Genomic DNA, 23,198 nt, shown 5'->3' on the forward strand with positions numbered 1-23,198 from the left:
ATAGGCTTCAGTAAGTTTTCACATAAACTAGATTTTTTGGGAGGGGGAGGGAGGGAAGAGGGGGAGTGTGACCTGTATTTGGACCACTGCAATAATTGTCCTATCTTCCTTTCCTTGCTCCCTTCCTCCCCCCTTCTTTTCTTCACTTCTTTCCTTCCTTCCTTCCTTCTTGTCTCCTAGAGGCAGTTAGGTAGTGGTTTGAGTGCTGGGCCTGGAAGTTCAAGAATACCTGAGTTCAAATCTGGCCTCAGCTGCTTACTAGCTGTGTGACCTTGGGCAAGTCATTCCGTCTCTGTTTGCCTCAGTTTCCCCAACTGTCAAATGGGGGTGATACTAATAGCACCTACTTCCTAGGGTTGTTGTGAGGATCAAAAGAGATAATATTTTTAAAGCTTTTAGTACAATGCCTGCCACACAGTAGGCACTTACTTGTTTCCTTCTTTCACTTTGCAAGACTGGGGACTTCTGACTGAATCAAGCAATGAGTGGTACTAGTTAGGTGTGAATAAAACCCAGGCTTGTCTGTTGAACAAATTAATCAATCAAAGCTAGGTGGGACAAAAGGTTTGTGGGCATCTGCTGAGACTTGTTCATGTCCTACTATGTTCCCATCTACTATAAAGTAGAAAGGCAAATCAGGAACCAATGTTCCTTTGAGTGTCCAGCAGTTTAGAGTAGAGAGCAGTTCAGCCAAGCCCCAGAAAGTGAACTAATTGGTTGAGGGAAGAGAAGTAGAGATATTTCTCCTTTTCCACCCCCACACCAGAGAATAATCTTGTGAACTTCAGAGAGTTGGAGGATTTGGGATTTCCCATTGGATGTCCTAGGAGTGTTCCCAGAGCAGCTGACACAATGCACCAGGAGCCAAGGACAAGCTTGATACACTAAGGAAAGGAGGCTTTGAGGAATTCAACAAAGCTATAGCTAAGGTGTACGCCTTAAGGACTTTGTCAAAGGGGCTAACAGGAGTTTCCAGTGTTCCCCTTTGTCACCTGCTCCAAGATTGTGTATTCTTTATGTATTTGGTGGAGAATATGTTACAGATTTTGGGGGGATACTTTGTACCAACTGTTCCAGCACTATCATGATTTCATGGTCATACTACCTGGAACATAGTAGGCATTTAATAAATGCTTAACTTCCTGTACCATCTTAGTACTCCTTTCTAATGGCTAATTAACTCTGGTTGATTAATGTAAAGTGATAATCAAGCCACAATGTGGCTTCTTTCTTTTCTTTCCTTCCTTCATTAAAGCGTAATCTCTTCTAAAGATATAAAATTAAGATCAGACTTGTCCTCTGTCTCAGAGAACTTGGGGTCACTAAATAGCTGAATCTAGAGAGTCCATTTTCTTAAACTCTCAACTATACCTTGCAACTCCTCTTAACATGGGTTCCCTTGGAAATCTGGTTAATTACAAAGTCAAAGAGGTTTTTGTACCCTTTCATTAATTCCCTGTATGCTCAAAAGAATTAGAAATCTTTAATAATATGATGCTTTAAAAATATTTGATCATTTATACCATTAGTGTTACCTTTTTATTATTCCTATTACCTTTTTATAGAATTAATGGTCAGCGTTTAGTTTCTTTGTGGGTAAAATTAAATTTTCATCTTTGAAAGACTGTAGTAAATGGAGCTTGCCATGTACATTTATTATGCACCTGTGGTGTACAGGGTACTTTGCAAGGTATTGGAGCACAATTACTGTCTCTGATGTGTTTAAATTCTTGTTATTTAGTCATTTCAGTTGGGTGACCTCCGTCACTACTGACCTTCCAGACCCTAGTTCTAATTAGACGAGTGACCAGTTGAACAAGTTGAACTTCCCTTGTGTTGTGGCCAGCAAACTCTTACGTCCTCCCCTCCCCACCCCCTGCCCCTCTTCCCTGTGATGCATAGTCATCCCCTGCTGAGGAGAAAGTTTGTTCTCCCGCTCACTCTTATTCCTGTTCAATGCAGCCTTGGTCCCCTCTGTCTTCTCTCCCCTACTCTTTGACTGTGCTCTCTTGGCCCTCTACTCTGTTTTTAACTTGGTTTTGTCCTAGATCTGCACCCTTTGCCCTCTTTCCACCTTCTTGTGCTCATGGAAACCTGGCTTTCTCCAGGAGACACCTGATTGGTTTACTGATGGTTAATAATAAATTTATATAGCACAACTATTATCTCATTTTATCCTCACAATAAACTGTTTATTATCCATATTTTACATATAAGGAAACTGAGTCAAACAGGTTGAGTGACTTGTGCAGGGTCACTTAGCTAATAAGTCTTTTAGTCTGAATTTGATCTCAGGTTTTCCTGACACTAGAACTCTGTGCTTCATCCACTGTGCCATCTAGCTGATCAGCAATGGAAGGTGGCCAAACTTCCATCTGTGTTCATCAACTCTGTTGGACTCGATGCACACAAAGGATAGGCATCAGTTAGGAGACCCAAGGAACTGTCCTAGAGTAGTCTGAATCTGGGAAACCATAAAGGAGAACAAAGAAACACTAAGGACTCAGCGAAATCCAGCCTCTGTCAATGTAACAGTTGTGGACAGCCATAAAAGCAACAGCCTGGAGTGGCCCTGAGACTTAGTTGCACTTTTTGAGGCTTAGGGACAACATAAAGTAGGGCAAACAAAGTTACAAATGACTCTTAAGATAAGGGGCCCAGTCAATAACCAAAGACAGTCTTAAATGTAACAGCACAGAAACAAGCCACAGAACGGATAGGGTTTCCCAGCCTAGTCCATAATTCAATTCATTAAGAACCTACTACCCGTGTTTCCTCGATAATAAGACCTATCCCGAAAATAAGCCCTCCCCTTACTGTGTAAGATTCCTCTAAAATAAGCCCTCCCCCGAAAATAAGCCCTATTGAGATTGCTACTGTAGTGAAGGTGATCCCCTGCGCTACACGCTACATTACGGTACCCTCTGTATGCACCATACCCCTCCCCCCCCCCCCGTGAAACGCACACCACACTCCTAGCTGCATCCAATCAGAGCTGCAGCAGTGAGCGCATCATCCTGTTCTTCCCCAGTGATTTGCTTATTGAATAAAGGTACATTTTTTTGTTCACATTTACCTGTTTATTAAAATTGCTGTCAGTGTTCATTAAAATAAGCCCTCCCCTGAAAATAAGCCCTCTGGTGTTTTTCTGTCCAAAAAATTAATAAGACAGTGTCTTATTATCGGGGAAACACGGTATGTTCTGAGCAGTGTGCTAAAGTATTAGGATTACAAAGATAAGGATAAAGTATTCCTTTCCTCCAAGGGTCACACATTCTATTTGGGGGATACAACACATGTAAGCATGATAAAAGGGAGGGAGTAGAAGGGGAAAGGCAGTACTCAGATTACTCTAAGAAAAGTCTGAAGGAGAGAACATTAATAGCTGAATGATTCAGGGAGGGCTTCACATAAAGGATGTCACCTGAGCAGAACCTTGAATGAAGATAAGAAATAGGGGAGGCAAAGATGAAGGAGGGTATTCCAAGATCTGGGGTTAATGTGAATGTATAGAGGTGGGTGTGGCATGTTGAATTTAGGAAATAGTAACTCAGTTTGGCTGGAATGGAGAGATTGCAAAGGAGAGAATTGTGAAATAAGTCTGGAAGTTTTCAGGGTATCAAATTCCAGGCTTGGGAACTCATGTTTTATTCTTTTTTTTTTTTTTAAGCAATTGGGGTTAAGTAACTTGCTCAAGGTTACACAGCCAGGTGTTTCTGGGTGGATGCTAAGTGTCTGAGCCCGGATTCAATCCCCCAGGTCATCCCGACACTGGGGCCGGTGCTCTTACTCGCTGTGCTACCTGGCCGCCCCATCATGTTTTATTCTTGAAGCAATTGGGAGTCACTGAAGATTCTTGAGCCTGGGAATGACGTGTTCAGATCTGTGCCTTAGGAAGATTATTTTGGCATCTGTGTGGAGGGTTGATTGGGGTGGGGGGAGGAAACAAGAGACAGGGATATCAAATGGGAAGAGGTGATTGCAATAATCCAAGTGAGAGGTGGTAAGGGCTTGAACTAATATGGAGCCATATAAGTGGGAGGGAGGCAGATGCAAGAGGTAGGTAGCATCAAGTGAATTTTTTTAATTGCTTAATTATGTCAGGGAGTAGGAATTGAAAGAGAGGGAAAAGCAAAAGAGGAGGTTGAAAATATGGATGGCAAGGAGGATGTTTATGTCCTCAACAGAAATAGGGAAATTTTGAGGAGAGGTAGGCTTAGCAAGGAAGATTTTTGTTTCACATGTTGAATTTAAGGGTCTGACAGCAAGATATATAGGTAGAGACACTTAGCAGTCACTCAATGTTGTGAAAATAATTCTGGAAAGAGAATAAGGCTTCATACATAGATTCAGGGGTCATCTAAATAGATATGGAAACCAAATTGTTATGAATGGATAAAATTACTAAGGGAGATATAGCATGAGTTCTTAGTCTGGCATCTTTGAACTTTAAAAATGTCATACCTGGTTTTTAAAAATATAATTGGTTTCCTTATATATTTCATTTCATGCATTTAAAAACCTCATTCTGAGAAGGGGCCCAAAGGTTTCACCAGACTGTGAGAGCACCCATGAAATAAAAAAGGTTAAGAATCTCTGGTGTGATAGATGATTAATTGGACCCCTATTTTATTGGAACTCTAGTTGATTCCAATCAGTATTAATTATATTTTTTCAGTTTTTTTAGGAAGGGCAGGGCAATTGGGGTTAAGTGACTTGCCCAAGGTCACATGGCTAGTAAGTGTTAAGTGTCTGAGGCAGGATTTGAACTCAGGTTCTCTAGACTCCAGGGCTGGTGCTGTATTCACTGCACCACCTAGCTGTCCCTAGTATTAGTTAGTTTGATATGATTACATAAGGGTAGTGATTATAAATTCACTTGCTTAATTATAGGAAGCTAACTAATCTTACCCTGTTTTATTGTAACCCTTGTTTTTCCTTGTTATGGTGACCAAGCCCCCTCCCCCCCCCCCCATGAAGGAGGTGACTCAATTACATTTGGTTATTTTGTTTGCCTCTGCCCCTTGTCACCCTTCTATTGTCTAACATGAGGAGATGACCATGAACACTTGGCCAAGGAGTGACCATGGTTGCTGGTCTGAGGCCTGCCTCTCTACTGGTCCATCATCAAGCCATGTAGATGTTTTGACATCTGTCTATCAGTCCAGCTCATGGGTGAGGTCATCCACTTAGTGGGACCTCCTGAAAAGTCAAGATAGGTCTGTTAATGTCTGCTTACTAGTCAGTCTGTCAACCAATGGGATTATGTATTCTGTGTAGACCTTCAAGGGTAAGGTCTCTTCACCAATAAGACTCTTTGTTTTTGATCTGCTCCTTCTATATTGTCTGGGTATCAAGCACTATAACACTAAGACCCTGGAGGAAGGGGGCATCTCAGATCATGGGGAAGATCTGAGGTCTACTTCATTAGAAGTGGTCATGGAGCCTTTAATAAAGTACTATTGGCTCAGAGCTCTGCCTCAGTGGTTTTTCTTGCAGATTGGACCATTTTGGAAATCCCCACACTGGCATATAAAGAGATGAGGACTCAGGACAGAGCCTTGGGGACACTCAGGTTTAGGTAATGGAAAAAGGATGAAAAGATGAAAACAGAAGCTTCTTCTCAGATGCCTCAGTCAGTGCTCATTCAGTTTGTGCTTAAAGTTCTTCAGGGATGGGGAACTGTCTTCCAAGGAAGCCTAAAATGCATTTTGAAATAGCTGTAATTGTTAGGAAATAAAGTTCATTTCAGACTAATTTGAAGACAGGTGCGTTTTGTAAGAACTTCACATAAACTCTATTGGAACAAGCTTTCTAGACTTCCTCAGTTATGAATAAGCTTTATATAGGGCCTGAATTCTGTCTGAGACGAATATTGCACTGCATGTGTCTGGTATGTATGTAGCTGTCTGTATGTTGTCACTTCCATTGAAAGGGAGCTCCTTGGGGCAGCTAGGTGGCTCAGTGAATAGAGCACTGGCCCTGGAGTCAGGAGGACCTGAGTTCAAATATGACCTCAGACACTTAACACAAAAAAACTAGCCTGTGACCTTGGGCAAGTCACTTAACCCCAATTGCCCTACCTTCCCTCCTCCAAAAAGCAAAAAGTAAAAATAATAAACAAATGGGCAGATCTTTTTTTAAAATAATAAAAGAAAGGGAGCTCCTCAAGGGCAAAGGCCATATTTTGCCCTGTTTGGCATCCTCAGTGCTTAGGACCCTGACTGTCACATGGTAAATGCTTTTTGATTGACTGATTGGTGGATCATTTCTCCGAAGCAACCTCAGATCTTCCTCCAATGACAAAATATTAATACAAATATAAAATTGTATAAGCAGCATTCAGGGAGAACTAGCACCTCTGGTGTGAGGGCTTGCTGAGCCCTTCCCAGGGTCGCTGCTTCACCTTTGTTGCTCACCTTTTCACCCAACATTCATCTGCAGCTCTAAGAAGGTGTAGTATTAACAGCACTCACACCCTGGTAAAAGCATCTTGGCAGACAGACTGAACCAGGCTGAGGATAATGGACAGGTCTCCAACCCATCGGTGAGTTAGGGTGGTGACTTCCCCAAGCACATGAAGACTTCCCCCAGCAGAATGGGTAGATGAGAACAATTTTTTCCAATAGCCGTGAAGGTGGCTTCAGCAGAGGCGCGGAGTGCTCAGAGCTTGGTCAGACATCGAAGATGCCAAGATCATTCAGTGCCTCCTGGGCCAGCTCCAGACATCCTAACTTTTGTCTTGCCACTGTACTTTGATGACTCTGGAAGAGAATGAGGCTGCCTACTTTGTGGAATGCTGCCTCACTTAAATCTAATTCATGCACTAGTCAAGACCACCCAGTGATGTCATCAGTCCTCTTCAAAGTGAAGGATGAACAAACACTAAGTACAAACATAGGCCAAAAGCAGATAAGTTTCCATGTGCTTCCCTTTCCTCCCTTCAGAAGATCTGCTGTGACCCATGTGAGAATTGAATTGTATGAAGCTGACCACCTTTCTGTAGTGCAGGGAAGGAAGTTTGGGTAAAGAGATACGGCGTCACACAGGGATAGTGTGTTTCTATTCACCAAGGGAGATCCCAGTGAGGAGTAATCTTGCTGTGCAGCCCCCATAGCCCTTTGCTTAAGGGAGCACACAGTAGATTGGCTCCAGACAAGGAGTTGTGTAACAGCTTTCCACATTTCAGTGTATTTTATAAATTGCCTAATTAAGAAGGAGCAGTGGGGGTGGGGGGAGGGCAGGGAAGCCAAAACTGTGCTATTCAGTAGGAGACCCTCAAGAGGTCTGTGGATAGATTTTGAGAGGTCAGCAAAATTGGGTGGGAAAAAATTACCTCATTATTTTCACTAGCTTCTCATTGAGGAAATGTAAACAAAAATATAAATAAAACATGACTCTGAGAACCAGGCTGCCAGAAAGGTCCTCGACACAAACAAGATTAGACTAGACTAGATGATCTTGAAAGGTCCTCTCAGCTGGAAATTACATGATTCAGTGACAAAGGGGATTATAAATTGCTATCCATTTCATATACTATAGAATTTAGGCTTTGTTAATTCAAAAAAGGGTTCTTCCAAATAGAGGTTTAGGTGAATGAATACACAAACATACTCACTGTAACTGAAAAAAAAAACCCAACTTCTTGAGATATAGAGAATATGAAAAATAATGTTTTACTTTTTTAGGTGGTTTAATAGATGGAGCACTGGGACTAGCTAGAGTCAGGAAGACTGGAGTTCAAATCCTGTCTCAGACACTTCCTAGCTAGGTAACTCTGGGCAAGTCACTTAACCTGTTTGCCTCAGTTTCCTCATCAGCAAGCTGGGGATAATAACAGCATCTTCCTCGCAGGGTTGTTGTGATCATCCAATGGGGTAGCAATTATAAAGCTCTTAGCATGCCTGGCACACAGTGGGCACTATATAAATGTTAGCTTTTATTCTATTTTTATTTCTATTAACAAGATGACCTATCTCCCCATCCATGAACACTCTCCCCATTTCCTGTTAAATTAAGTCATTACTAGAGTATATTATTAAAAACTTATTAGTAAATGTTGAAAACTAAAAATAAATAATTTAATAAAAAATTTATGTGAGAGTAAAGGAGAAAAATTGGCCAAAGTTCAAATTATGAAATGTAAAATAAAGACGTTGAAGAAATATTTCAGAGACCAAATGTTCCATAACTTGATTCCATTTTCATTGGCAGAGAAGAAATCTGTAAATGTCCAAAGAAAAGATAGCTACTGTGTAAAATATACTAGGAGCTGAACTAAGAAATTTTAGGCAGGTCAAAATGAATGAGCCATTGTAATTCACTTCACATGTCTTAGTGTGACAGAAGTTAGCAAAGGACAGGAGAGCATTCTCTTTGCGGATCATATTTTCATTTGTCACTGTAACTGCTGGAAGCAAAAGTAGCCTTTGGAGTTCCAGATTCATCCCCTTGACCTTGAAACATTTCTTTTGTTCAATCAGATTCGCCCACATCTGTATAAAATAAAAATGCATTTTTGAAGCAACATGTGTGTGTGTGGGGAGAGATGCAAAATTCCAGTTACTTCAAGAAAAGCAGTATGCATAATTCACCATTTAAGTTAAGGGAAGATAATGTACCCTAGAGGTTAAAGTGGGTGTTTTCTGCAATTCATTCTGATAGTATCTTCTCTATCTCCCAAGGGACAATGGACATTTATTTGGTTTTGCCCTGCTGTGTCTTCCACTTCTTAGCCCTTTTAAATAGCTCATAACTCTAAGTAGGCATAAAATGAATTGCTTAATCATTTTTAAGTAGTTGCTATGGTTTCTAAGCACACATGCAGAGGAAACTAAACCTTTCATGTTTGTCTGTTAGCATCTCAACATCAAGTTAAGTGTGAATAAAGTGACTAAATGTCATTAAACATACCTAACTCCCTTTGGAACAGGAAGCTATTATCTTTGGCCAGGGTTGGTTGTTTGTGTTCTTATAGGTCTGTACTTATTGACTCATTGACAGTGAAAACCAAGATGAAAAACATTCTGGAGAGGCAGAAGGGAATCCTGACCTATAAGAAGAATGTCACAGGGACACTTCTGAGGCTTTCCCCAAAGAGTGGGAAGCTGGACAATAGAGCAGATGCACAGATCTTATCAGGGGAAGAAACTATCCAGTGAAGGTCAAAGGGAGAAGAGAAATAGTGCTGACTTGTCCCATATCACAGAATCGCAAAATTTCAGAATTGATAACCATAGGGCTACCCTAGAATCCACAATGTGAACTCCTAGGCATTATGGGGATGCAAAATCCACCATGGATACTATAATACAGCAGACATTTGTACTTAATCATTCAATCAAGCAAATATTATAGAAAAGAAATTGCTCTGACCTTCAAGGAAACACACCAAAAAACAGATTGTCCAATTTCAGTCTGAAACAAAAGGAAAAAAAATGCTTTTTTTTTTTTTTCCTGTCATACATAGATGAGCCTCCGGAGTTGTAGGTGTGAACTTGAATTTGTGGGCTTGTGGGGGTGGGGCAGCTGGAATAACTCTGGAGATCTACACTCAAATACTAGTGCTCATTAGCCCTCACCAGTGTATTTCCCATTAACAATCAGCCAGTAAACACAATTAGCTCTAAGCAAAGGTATTTAGGAAGATGGCATAGAAAGAACAGTAGATAGATAAAGCACTTCTGAAACATTTACAATATGCCAAGGACTGTATTAAGTATTGGAGATGCAAATATAAGCAAGAAAAACAATCCCTACTCAACAAGTTTATATTCTATTAGAGGAAGATAACGCATAAAAGGGAGATGGAAAGTGTGTTTGTGTACTGGAGTTATAGGCAGGAAATGCAGAGTGGCATGGTGTAGAGTGATCAGAAAAGTGGCATGGAGATCTAGGCCTGGGCAGGATGAAAGCTCATGTATCAGGTTAAGGGTCCCAGAGACAGAGTCCAGTTTATTGAAGGAAAAGTGGGGAGGAGGTAGAGATAATGGCTTGAGTAGGGCAGATTTCAAAATATTATTTCACCTAGAAACTTGATATACATTCTCACAAATACAGAATCAGCGGGACGAGTGGGAATAAATTTATACACTATTATAGTGAGGTGAGCCTGTACTATATGTAGTACTACTGTAGGGCATGGGAAGTCCTCTACTTGGCAAGCACTCTCTGCAGACAACTTCTTTTCTCTGCTACGGTGGGTCACATTCCTTGAAATTGCTTCCTTCTTCATCTCTGTAGTGATGTCTATCTGGAGTGTCTCTCTGCTAGCCTAACTGGGGCCTGAAACCCTTTCAAATGACTTGTCAATTTTGGATGGGCAGTCTCCTAGGTGAGTAAATCTGCTGCTAGATCCTACTAACTGAAGGGGAGAAAAATCCCCTTTTGCCTCCCAGCAAGAATCTCACTCCATAACTTCCCATGAGCCTTGGTGGTCTCCTTCTCTCAACTTGTTAATTAAGGAACTCTTCCTGATTGAATGGCCAGACCCAAAGAATAGTCATTAATCACTGGGCTTGGAGGAAGGTCTCAAGTTGAGGGTCCCCAGGGATTTGCACTTGGCCCTATGCTCCTACTTTTTTTTTTTAATTCAACAATTCAAATCAAATCACAGATGGAATGACTACCAAATTTGTAGATAACACACATCTGGGAGAGCAAACCTGTTGGATGACAGAATTCTGATCCAAAAGATACCAACAGGTTAGAATGAAAGGCCAAATCCTACACTTCGATTTAAAAAAAAAAAAACTTCATTTAAGTACAGCACGTGGGATGTTTGGTTAGATTTCAGTTTGTTTCATGAAATCTGGAGGTTTTAGTGAACAGCAAATCAATTGTGCAGGCAAGAGAGCTTAAGTGATCTTAGCTCCTATTAAGAGAAGCATTAACGATTAGAACATGGGAGGTGATATATGTCTTATATCTTTCTCTGGTTGGCTCAAGTCTAGAGAATTTTCAAGTTAGGAAGTACAGTGACAAGTTAGAAGGATTCCAGAGGAAAATAAGGACATTGAACGGCCTTGAGAACCAATACCCTGTGGGAGCTGTTTTCAAGTATGTGAAAAGATATGGGGCAGAAAATCAAGCTAGCTGAGACCCAGGAGTCAAGACTATGAGTTGGGAATTTTATTGAGGGGATTCTTGGTCAAGTATGGGTTGGACTGGATGGCCTTTGAGTTGTTATTCTGAATTATCCTGAAACTAAAAGGATGAAATGCCCTCTTCTTTTTAAGCCAATGCTTTGATGCTGCTATGGACTAAAAAAACAAAGCACTGGACTAGATGGGAAACCTGACTGCCACTAATTAGCAAAGTGACTTTAGACAAGTCACTCAATTTCCCTAGGTGGGCCTGAGTTTTCTAATTTGTAAAATGCTGGGAAAGGGGTTATTTTATATTCTCCTAGGTCCTTTCCAGTTCTGCCATTTCAGTATTATTTCTACTGAGACTCAAAAAATCCTCAGTATTAGGTATGAATACTTAGAATTTTTTTTGGAAGCAGCATAGATAGTAGATGGAGAGATAGCTGTGGAGCCAGGAAGGCCTGCCTTTGGCACATAATTGTGTAACCCTAGGTAAGTCATTTTAGCTTCTCAGTGTCCTGGGTATTTCTCTAAGACTTAAACTTGCATTAGTTGAAGAAATAGAGAACCAGAGTTCTCTAAACCAATGAAATAATAGGTCTCGACCAAGGCCTTAGCATTTTTAAGTATAAAGGAATTAACAAAACATCCAGTATTAGGGAATGACTTAAACATTCTGGTGAGGCTGTGTGGCTGTGAATGAAAGCAGAGATTAGATATCCCAAGCCCACCTAACAGGGCTAAATGATTTGCCCAAAGACACTCGGCTGGAGGTAGATAGTCTTCCCTTTCTCTAGCTCCGTGCTCTTTCCATCGCATGGCAATATTGAAGCAACAGCTTAAAAAAAAGGTCTTTTATGCTTTTGGTTTCTTAGTACTCAGAATACCATCCAGCCCAATACCTGACCAAGAATGCCTGACCAGTCTCCTAAAAACTGAAATCGTGAATGATTCAAAAAGCAATAGGAAGAGGGGTGACTAGGTGGTGCAGTGAATAAAGCACCGGTCCTGGAGTCAGGAGGACCTGAGTTCAAATCCCGGCCTCAGACACTTGACACAATTACTAGCCATGTGACTCTTGGCAAGTCACTTTACCCCAATTGCCCTCCAAAAAACAAACCAAAAAAAAAAAAAACCCCAAAAAGCAATAGGAAGAAATATATTGGCTAAAGATGGGCTAGAGCATAGTACTGATAGTGATTACATGCCAGAAGTGATGTAACCATAAGATCTCTAGGAAATATATCACTACAAAAGGCCCTCACATACTGGGAGCTAGGGAAAAAAGGCCAACAAGCACCTACAGAATACTTAAAGATGTCCCTGTGGTGGGTTAGATGGATCCTTTATGGACCATTTATGAGAGAATACTGATGAGTTAAAATGGGATAACAACTAAATGGTCTATGATTTGCATCCTGGAAGGGTATATCATGGATATATTTCATTATTTAATCTAGGAAGATTTTTTAACTTAAAACCAAGGCAACTTGAAAATTGAACAAAAAATGGAGTCATATAAACTAACTTGAAACAAAGTAAATTAAAAAAAAATCTTTTTTTTGGCAACATATTCATTTTTTTTTTTCTTTTTGGAGGGGGGAAGGCAGGGCAGTTGGGGTTAGGTGACTTGCCCAAAGTCACACAGCTAGTATTAAGTGTCTGAGGCTGGATTTGAACTCAGGTCTTCCTGACTCCAAGGTCAGTGCTCTATTCACTGTGCCACCTAGCTGCCCCCCCTAATATATTAATTTCTGAATATGTCCCTCCCCTGTGTAATAAGCTATCTTATGTTGGGTCAATTCCATTCAAATATTTTTAAATGCCCACTGTGTTAGACACTGTGTTAAGTGTTGGGAGAATACAATGGTGAAAAAAAAAAGTCTCTGTATGAAACTTACAGAAATAAGTATAATAAATGTAAAGGGTGATAGAGTGCAAGCAGGTTGAAAATATTCTAGGAAAATTTGAGGGATATAACACTTATAAATGGGAAAGAAACCTGAGAAAGTTTGAGAGGAGACGGCAATTGAGCAAAGCATTGAATATAAAGAAAGAATTCTTTAATAAGCAAAGATGAACAAGTAATGCATTTTTGGCATGGGAGACAAAAGCACGCGTGCAAGGAGGTGAGAGCTGGCAGGATGAAATCAGTAGTAATGCAATCTGATTGCAACACAACGCACAAAAAGGACAAGCTAATTGTTCTATTGAAACTGAGAACTTGAAAGCTTACAGTGTCACTCTATATACAAGTACTTTACCCAAAGGTGGTGGGTTTTTAAGGTATAACTGATAGCTGGTGGAAGACAGACTACTTGACCCTACCACTTTACCATTTCATTTCTTAATTCTTCCTTCTCTAAGCACTCTAGGTCATGTCATATCATAGTCTCAACAAAGAGGATCATAAAATTGAAAAACACTCTTAAACCTTTAAAAATAACCTACTTATACACTTTCATGACTACCTGTTTTTGTCCGTTTTAGTTGGGCTGGGGGTGGGGGGGAGAGGGGGCACTTAGGTGAGCTTGTTCCTAGGGATTACGTCTGGAATTTGCTATACAGCAAACATTTATATAGCACTAACTACATGCCAAGCACTTAACAAATGTATCTCACTTGATCCTCAGGACAATCATGTGAGGAAGGTGCTATCCTCATTTTACAGATAAGGAAACTAAGGCACAGGGGTTTGAAAACTTACCCAGGGTCACACAGCTAAGAAGTGCTTTAGTTAAGATTTTAACTCAATAATTGACTTCCTGCATCCAGGTCTTCAACTCTACTTACTTGGCTACTTGGTTGCCTCATAGAGCTGGTCTTGAAGTCAGGAAGCCCCAGCTTCAAATCCTACTTCTAGAGCAAGAGCATAAAAGGGACTTTTTACCATTCTCAAACTGGGAGAACGAACCTTCATGCTCTAAACAGTCTGATGGGTCACATTTTCCATGGCTTATGAAGACAGGTTCTTAACCCCTAGTCTATGATCTTGTTTAAAACATTTCAGTAACTATTTCAGCATAATTGCTTTCCTTTGTAATCCCACTTTACACATTTAAAAACATTATTCCAAAAAGAGGTCCATGAGATACAGGTCAAAACCCCCTGCTGTCCTGGTCAGTGAGCCATAGTGGACTGGTCACCAACTACCCATTATTACTGTGGAGTCGGAGTTCTGGGCAGTTTCTACTCATAAGCCTGTTACTTTCCTCATCCTTCTATTCATTTTTGACAGTAGTTTAGTAAATTTCTGCTGGAGTGCCTTTCCTTCTTACGGTTTCTTTCCTTGTACTCCATTCGATGTTTGAATTAGTTGTCAGCCTGGGCTATGATTAAAGGGCGTTATAATAACAACTCACATTTATAAAGCACTTTAGAGTTTACTAAATGCTTTGATAAGCAGCTATCTAGGTTTTTTCCACAAAGCCTTTGGAAAAGTTATTATTCTATGAACCATTCATTTAGAAATCCTGTAACATTTCCCCCCCCAATTCTACTTCTCAATATACAAATTTACAAAATTATGAACTTTTTACTCAACACTTCCCTAAATGTATGCACATACCTTTATTATTTGCTTTGAAATAGGTAGCACTGCAAGAAGCTCTCACTTGGATGCTTCTGATGACTGATTTAGGAAAAGCCATAACCTATACTCCATACTTTTTGACACTGAGTATCTATGATGTATAAAAAGCATATTTATCCTTCTTGTCACCATCCATTTCTCTAGGTAAAGATAATTTAGAGGAAGAAATCAAGTCTCTATTTTAAAATTTGGTTTTCCTATTGGATTAATATGTCCATTAATAATATCAAAAATAAAATTTTAGGCCATATTCAAATTTGAAACTCAATAAAGTCAGTTACTAAGCCTAAACGAAACTTTATAATGGAAAGTGTATTGAAGTGAAACAGGAAAAATTGATGGCATAATCCATTTCTAGCTCATAATTCCTCAGACTAGAGGTATTTAACATCTGCTACCCATAAAAGCTAAAATAAAATTCTACAAAATGAATGTAAAGACATTAACATGCAGTCTATATACAACTGCCATCATGCCAAAAGAAAAGTAATTTGGTCTTACTAAAAGAGAAAAAGAATACCTGATTTCAGAGTTTTAATAAAGTCACTAAATTTCAGTGTTTTTTTTTCTCTCTTTATTTAAACACAAATACATTTACAGCATGCAGGTTAAATTAAAACTATATGGCGTCTTCCCCAAACCAATTATCTTTGAATGTATCTTCTTCACGCACTGAAATTAAGCCAACGTATTTCCACAGGTAGATTCACTCATGTCATCTCATGTCAAATTTAGAGTTACACACAGTAGTGAGTCAGTAACCTTAAATTAATGCAAATAATTTAATTGATCACCATGAATAAATATTATTCTTTTATTTCACTGAGTTTTTCTTCTAAACCATTGAACAAGACGATTCAGAGGAACATAAAAATAAAGTCCACTCCAAAAAAGGGATACTGCAAATTGAAATAGCATTGCATCAGGTCCTATTAGAGACTGAAAATATTCATTTACAAAGAGTAAATGTTCTGTTCCATTGACCTACCATAGCATAATCAAAGAGCAGATCCTTTAAAAAATTTTAGATGTAATTCTTGGTAAACTTTGCAAAAGGTTTAAAATTAGAAATTAAAAAATTATTAAGATATAAAAAGGTAATGTATATTGTGAGCTACATGCTAGTTACAATTGCACTGTTACACAGCAATGCTCAGCACCGATACCCGTGATACTTTACTTACAGGAATGAAACTACCAGAGACAGACAAAAGAGAAAAAAAATCTGCTTCATTTATGTATATTTTCAAGGAAACCAGTTTTCAGTCAGAAGAGAAATACAAATGTCTAAGCATATGTACCCATTAGGCAGGCAATGACAAAGGTGTTTTCATTTAGAAAACTCTTGTCTTCATCACAAATGTTGCAGGATTTTCTTTCTTAGTAAAAAAAAACTGCCTTTCTTGCTGCACATAAAGATTTCCTCTCGAGTTTTGGAGTGCTTCTTTTTGATCAGTCCTAAAAGCAACATAACCGCTTTAAGGGCTACAGACTGCAACAGCAAGGATTTCTGTCTGTTAATAAAAAAAATAAATAAATAAATTCACCCTTTAAATCAATATTACAAAAAGTGGAAATTACAGTAGTTAAGGAAATAGAAAAATAAGCCAATTAGGGTCTGAAACTTCTGACAATAGCTCCAAATTTCGTGATACAAATATTTGTATATAAAACTTTGCTAAAAAGTTATTTTGCCACCAACATTCTAATAAAGAACTTCATAGAGTTCCTACATTATCTGATGAATAGCTCCCAAACCCCAACTTTTCCCTAAATCCTGCTAATAGTTCTAGAAGAAACAAAGATTTGAGATTTCTTTTCCATATCACTGATATTATTTTCTAAATGAAACTATTGATTCATTTCAATCCTCTGAGGAAAAACTGGGAGTAATAGGTAGAGTCTAGATCTAATTACAAAATCATAAACTAAAGCCAACAAAAGAAACCATTTTATTTCATGAATGTACTAGTGACTCTTGCAAACAAGGCAAAAAAGAAAAGATTCATTTAATATAAAAGGTTTGGAGTAAACATCCCAATATTTCTAGACTAAACCAGAAATAAATTATAGTGTACAACTCAGTGTAGAAGAGTCTTAAAACACGCCTCAGGGATGGGTGACCAGAAGGAACTAATTCCTATTTTATGTGCACCAGTCTGTTTTATTTACTATCTAGCTGTTGAAGCTACTTCACATTTTCTCAATTTCCAAAGGCTAAATTTAGGTCACTGATATAGTACTGATAATGTGAGAATAAGAAATTAAATTTAGTTCTAGATCCTTCTAGTTCCTTTTGCTATGTTAGAGATGATGATAAACTGTCAGATTTTTGTGCTAGCTAGTAGGCTAACCGGAATGAAGCAGGATATTTTCACCCCATCAAACTATATTGTATATAGAAATCAGGAACAACAATAAAAATGTTCCTTTGCCAAACCAACTCTCTTGTGTAAACTTATGTTTACTTGTTAATATATAGTATTTAACTAAAAATAACCTGGCAACAGGCATTTAATCAGATTAACAGTTAAGCAGCCTGGTTGAAACTGAAATGTCTAGTTATGCAGTTTCAAGATTTCAGTGCCCAAATGATTTTCAGAAGCACACTTCAGAAATCATACAAATAAATTTTAGCCCTGATGTCGTTTTCAGGAGTCTTTAAGTGCTGCCCTGATACACACAGTGGGACACATAGTGTTATAATGGTACAATGATATCAAATCTAAACTCCAATCTTGTTCCATGTTCCCTAAAACAAGAAAACACACACAAAAGAAGGAAAGTAACAAACTATAATCCATTTTAAACCTGTAGAGTACATTCAACTTGGCACAGTGCAGACTAAATTTAAGACATGAAAGACAAATCGTGTCATGAACAGGGCTACACTCTGAAATTACATGTCAATTTTTCCAAGACGCCAAAATTGCACTCTAGTTGTGTTGAGAATCAGCAGAATTTGCAAGATGAGTTGGGTGGGAAATAGCTGTACAGGCCAGGTATAATTTATACATTTAAAAAAGTTATAATCCTATAATCCCTGGAGGGGAGAGATTATAGTCATGGAATGAGGCTCTCTCTCTCTGCTTGATAACACATCATCTTCAACAGCTGAAAAAGGAAAAAAAAGCAAAGAAAAATTATTTCTATTTACAAATAATTCTTGATTTTCTGATGTCATTATGAAGTGGGGTGATACAATTTCAAAACAGCTAGATTAAAACTGATCAATAATCTAATATTTTTAAAGCCATAATAACAATAACCACCTTACTCATCAAACTTTCAAAAAAGACTTCTTTTATTATCACCATTTGATCATCATGGAAAGGGAAACAAATAAGCTTTTATTAAAGCTAACAACCTTTTTAGTCTTTAGAACCAATGGAAAGAATAAACAATGGTTCTGAGTATGCTGGCAAGCACAGCAGAGGGGAAATGAAAAAGTGGAGAAATAGGACGAAGAAAAAAGAGGGAAGAAAGATGAAGGGATGAGACCCTCAGAAAGGTAGAAAGAGGGAGAATGTTATCCACCATTTTGTCAGGTGCCTTGGGGCTCCTTACCCAGGGAGAAGTACTAAAATTAGCCCACAGATAGCTTAGCAATAATACAATCAGCAACAATGATGGGATTTTGAATTGTTTCTCTAGCAGAAGGAATAAGTCTGGACTGTTCCAGTCACACCAACATTTTTAAGATAAAACTACCTCAGGTTACTCTACAAAGACATTCACATTATTTCTTTCTAGACATTCTTCAGGATGGGGGGAGGGGGTGGTGTGTATCTCTACTATACAGAACAAACACTACAATCAACCCAATATTTTAAAATAGTTTCAAGTGTTACCAACATAGCTGAAGTATAGAGAGGGTTCTATCTCCCTCCTGTGGCAAAACTGCTGCTACACTGCACTGAAGTTCGAAATTCAAGCTAAGTTAAGCACAATATTGTCCCTCTTCTGAGTTTACACATGATAGCCACTATAAGGTCCATCATCAAAACTAATTGGCTATTCTTAGTGCAAGCACCTTGAGGCTTCCTAAAGCTCAATCCAAAGAGGAAGCAGAAACAATCTAAATTAACATGCAGCTTATCCAAACTGTATATAATTGGGACCAATAAGTAAAGGCAAACAAACATCACAACTATTTTAAATTCCAATTCTTCCTTCTACCTAGGTCAAGCAATGCCTCCTGAGAAGGCTCTTCCCTGGAGGTCTCTGTGAGGCATATGGATAGAACACAGAGAGTCCAGAGAAGGCTGGCGACCAGGTGCCTGCTGAATTTTTTTGACCAGAGCAACTCGGAAAACTATCTGTTTACTAGAGGAATTATGACTGGTAATGATGGGAATCTTTGAGGCATTCATGATATATTTTTAAAAAAACGATTATGAGGGAATTATAGAGCAGAAAACACTGGGTGGGAAGTCAGGAAACAAGTACCCTGCCAACTAACTGAACATCTAAAGCTATACAACTGGGCAAATTAACATCTCCGTGCCTCAGTTTCTTCATTTGTAAAAGAGACCAAATGATTTCAAAGATCCTGTCCAGCTCAAAATTCTTTCACAGATTTTTCTAAACAGATGAACCTCCATACTGCTTTGTTCTGCTTCCTAATACAAATCACAGCACAGCACCAGGTTCTGGTGGTAGTGAAAACAAAATGTAATCGCTGCACGTATGAACCTCATAACCTAATAATGGGCTACAACAAATGCATAAATTAGAATGCAAAATGATTCATAAGCATGAAAACTACAAATTTATCCTATGTAAGGTCCAAGAAGAAGGGCTACAGAGAGAGGGGAGTGATTTATGAACAAAAGTCTGGCTACAGGACAGTACATGATATATATGGGAGAGGGTAAGTAGTTCAGTTTGGGGGAAATGGAACACACAGAGATTGAAATAATGTAAGATGAGAATGGAAAGGCAGGGAATTTCCCAGAATGGAAAAGGCTTTGAAGGCTAGGCTGAGGAGTCTGAACTTGATTGGGCAGGCAATAGGAAACCATTAACAAGTTTTGAAAAGAAGGGAGATGGCTAGTTTTCCTTATATATAGACTAGCTCTATCATCAGCATAAAGGATGGTTTGAAGGAAAGAAGAACAGAAGAGATTACTGCAAATATTCAGATGTGATAAACACAGCTTCTGCAAAATTTGAGGCAATGGGAATAAAGAGGACCATCTGAGAGATTATGTGGGTGGAACTGACACAACCTGACAAATGACTGAATGTGTGGGAAAGGGAAGAGTCAAAATGGGGAGTGGGTTTTGGAGAAAAGATTAGAGGAAACAGCCTTCCCTTCGAGGACTACTTAATAGAATAAAGCAGTCTAGAATTGTAGACAAATAACTGTAAGAAAAGATGATGGTAGCTGCCTAAGAGAGGTCTTTGGGCAGAGTTCTGTGAGTAACCAGAGGAAACAGAGATCACTTCTAGCTGGGTCCAGGAGGTGAGCATCTGGGGCCTTCAGTAACAGACTTTATTTTTATATCATAAGTAACTGGTCATCATAAAATGTTTTCTGCTGTCCTCTGATCTTCCCATTATTTCAGACAAGCACTAAATTAACATCTAATTACTGATTGCCTGGACAGTACACAAAGTCGAAGTCAAAATTATAGCTATTACATGAAAAATGTTTTTTAAAAATAATTTCTATAGAACATATATGCTTCACTAATAAAAATTAGAATTCATTTAGGAATCTTGTTTCTAGTAAAGCTTCAAAAAGTTATTTAAAACATTTCAAAATGAAGTATCTCAAGTTTTTCTACTCTTCTTTGATCCCCAATGGACATAGTATATTAAAAAAAATCCCCAAATTTGCCAGTGACAAATACTTACACTTTATCTTGCCTGGCTCCACCACCACGAACTGCCACAGGCTGGCTATTCTGGGTAAATGCGCCTCCCCCACGAATTGCACTTGGATGAGTTGGAGAAGCAGCTGGATGCTGTCCAGGACGGATGGGCTTAGCTAAATGAAAATGAAGAATGACTTTTGAACACCATTTATCACAATTTTTCAAGCAATTAAATTAGTTATGATTTCTTCCTCCATTAGCATGTATCACAACATCTTTTCTTAGGTAGTCTTTGTGTCTATGAATTTAGGCTGAAAAAAAAAAACCATGAGTTCTCTTACTCTGTAAAAAAAAGCTGCAAATTAAAAGAACCAGATAAACTCTTCAGATCTACCTACACACTATTTTAGATTCTAAAAATAGATGAATACTACCTTAAAATCTACAGAATCAGCTTCGATATTTGAGCCCACACAGATGAAACCATAGCTCCTTAAAGTACTGAAGTAACATCAACTCACTTCTCTCTCTCTGTCAGACAGACACAGACACACTACTGTTCCAAGAAAATGTGCTACAGCTCCTCTATGAAGTCCTTTTGAACAGTCTGCTGAGGCCTCTGGACGGGACAGGAATGTTTCTGAGCTTGCAGTAAAAGCTTCTTTGGTTTTTGCTTCAACAAACGTGCAGATCTATATAAGGTCTTGGAGCTGGATGATGAGGGCGTCACCTTTTCTACTCCACTCCCTCAACTGGTGGTGCCCTCCTCCATATGAGTGTGTATGTGTACATACCTACAAACACGCATATACACATACACACGCATGTATGTCTTGTCAGGGGTCCTTCTTGAGGGGCAGGAACACTCCCCCCCCATATTTCCAATGCCTAGCACATAGTAGGAACTTAATGCTGTTTAACTGACTGATAAGATCATTTCAGAAGATGAATATGCAAAATTTAGATCTTTCTCCTAGTAATGGTGATTACAGGTAGGTTACGGTCTAGACTTTAATAATAAAAAAAACCCTAATCTTCTTTAGAAATTAGAACATAACTAAACACAATCTACAATGTTCTACCACAGAGGTAACACCCCAGCATGCTTCATGAACCACATTAAAATATATTTGTGGGAAATACTTAACAAAATAAATAAAAATAAAACAGAACATAGGTTATGTGGTTTCCTAAGTTGATGTGTACCCCACAGGGATCCTAATGTGAGGTTTAGTGGCTGCATTTCTTTTTGGGGTTGATTCTACTCCTCTGCTTTCAAGTTCACCAAAGTTGTAAGATGGATAACATAATGGAGTTCTTTAGAAGGCATTAAATAGATATAAATAGGAAAAAAAATCCTGCCCACTTTCTTTTACAACATCTGCAGATAAGCTGTACTTAAGCTGAGGTATTTTCACTCTCCTGCTCTTCCTGCCCACTCAATTCTTAGTCTGCGGTAATGTGGCACTACCCCCCAACTCCCACTTCTACTGAAATGACTCTGTCACTGACTGCCAAGTCCAGTGTGCTGTTTTCAGGTCTGTTCTCTGCCCTGGGAGCCTCCACTATGAAATGCTCCGCTCCCTCAGCTTTGCAGGGCAGTGCATAACACTGGTTTTCTTCCCATTTCATCTTCTCTCTGCTAGATCCTCTCTCTTTCCTATACTTGAAACTTGGGTGTGTTTTGAAGTTCTGAGCTAGACTCAGGAACAGTCTTGTTAGCTCCAGTGCCTAGCAGAGTACCTTGTACATCATAGGTACATAAATGTCTCTATGAGAACTTGGGGAGGGGGAGAGTAATTAGCTCCCGGGTCTATTTCTCAGGACACTTAGAAGAGCCACAAAAGGTTTTCACTTTTAATACCATTCAACTCATGGAAGCCAGTGTTTCACTGGCACATACTTTCCAAATGCACTGCTTCTGAATAGCAAATTTATTCACATTATGATGTAGCTTAAAGCTCATTTATCAATAGTTGTGAAAACAAAGTCTTAAGAAGTCTTGTAATAAAAGAGGTCTTAAGAGGCGACGGATTAAATGCAAAATAAAACACATTTTTGGACATGGCCAATATGGGAATTTGTTTTGATTGTCTGTACTTATTTATTAGAAGGATTTTGTTTTTCTTTTTTTTCTTCCCATTGAGGGAGAAAAAAATAAATGTTTGATAATTGAAAATTTTTTTAAAAGAAAAAGAAAAGGTCAGATATCATTAAAACACCTGGTGATGAATAAAAAATAAAACGACAGCTTGGAAGTTGTAGTAGTACCCTCCCATATAAGACTTAAAGAAAAGCCTGACACCAAGCTAGATGGATTCCTTATAGAATATGTGAGGACACAGACAAAAATCACATGTTAAGAAAAGGCAGGGGATAGGTTTCAATCATGCTACTTTGAAGGGAATTTCTAAATTGATGAAATTAAAGTTCTAATCCACTAAGGTACATATAAAGTTTGTTAGTGGAAAGTATTACAAAATTCACAAACTAAAGTAACTATCACAAAAATATATTTTGTTTTCATTTCATTTAAATTGCTTTGAGAATCATGAATTCAAGAACCAACCATTTAGCAACATGAACAAAATACTGATCTAACCAATTTATAAAATGGTATTTTTTTTTCATGCTGACAAGTCATTTAATTCTGTAAGAGGATCAGAGAGACATAAGAATGAAATGATCTTGTCTTGT

The 23,198-nt window shown here is 38.6% G+C and overlaps 1 protein-coding gene and 1 long non-coding RNA gene across 3 annotated transcripts in view; one reads left to right on the forward strand and one right to left on the reverse strand.

Annotated features, from left to right (window-relative positions):
* The window catches only part of LOC138159991 (uncharacterized), a 67,068-nt gene extending 44,495 nt beyond the window's left edge, over nucleotides 1–22,573 (forward strand). Inside the window, exons 2-3 of the long non-coding RNA XR_011168039.1 lie at nucleotides 18,863–19,023; nucleotides 21,040–22,573. This is a non-coding gene — a long non-coding RNA (uncharacterized lncRNA). The remainder of the gene's footprint in view (nucleotides 1–18,862; nucleotides 19,024–21,039) is intronic.
* KIF5B (kinesin family member 5B) overlaps nucleotides 16,613–23,198 on the reverse strand; it is a 71,914-nt gene continuing 65,328 nt past the window's right edge. For both annotated transcript variants that reach the window (XM_069086446.1, XM_069086445.1), the window contains exons 25-26: nucleotides 20,542–20,674; nucleotides 16,613–17,793 (exon numbers count right to left, since the gene is read on the reverse strand). In XM_069086446.1, coding sequence (XP_068942547.1) covers nucleotides 17,787–17,793; nucleotides 20,542–20,674 — 140 coding nt within the window. In that variant the 3' untranslated portion in view covers nucleotides 16,613–17,786. The remainder of the gene's footprint in view (nucleotides 17,794–20,541; nucleotides 20,675–23,198) is intronic.

Source organism: Petaurus breviceps, unplaced genomic scaffold (assembly GCF_028583685.1).
Source record: "Petaurus breviceps papuanus isolate PSGF00001 unplaced genomic scaffold, PetGlider_PUasm1.0 178, whole genome shotgun sequence".
Lineage (NCBI taxonomy): Eukaryota > Metazoa > Chordata > Mammalia > Diprotodontia > Petauridae > Petaurus > Petaurus breviceps.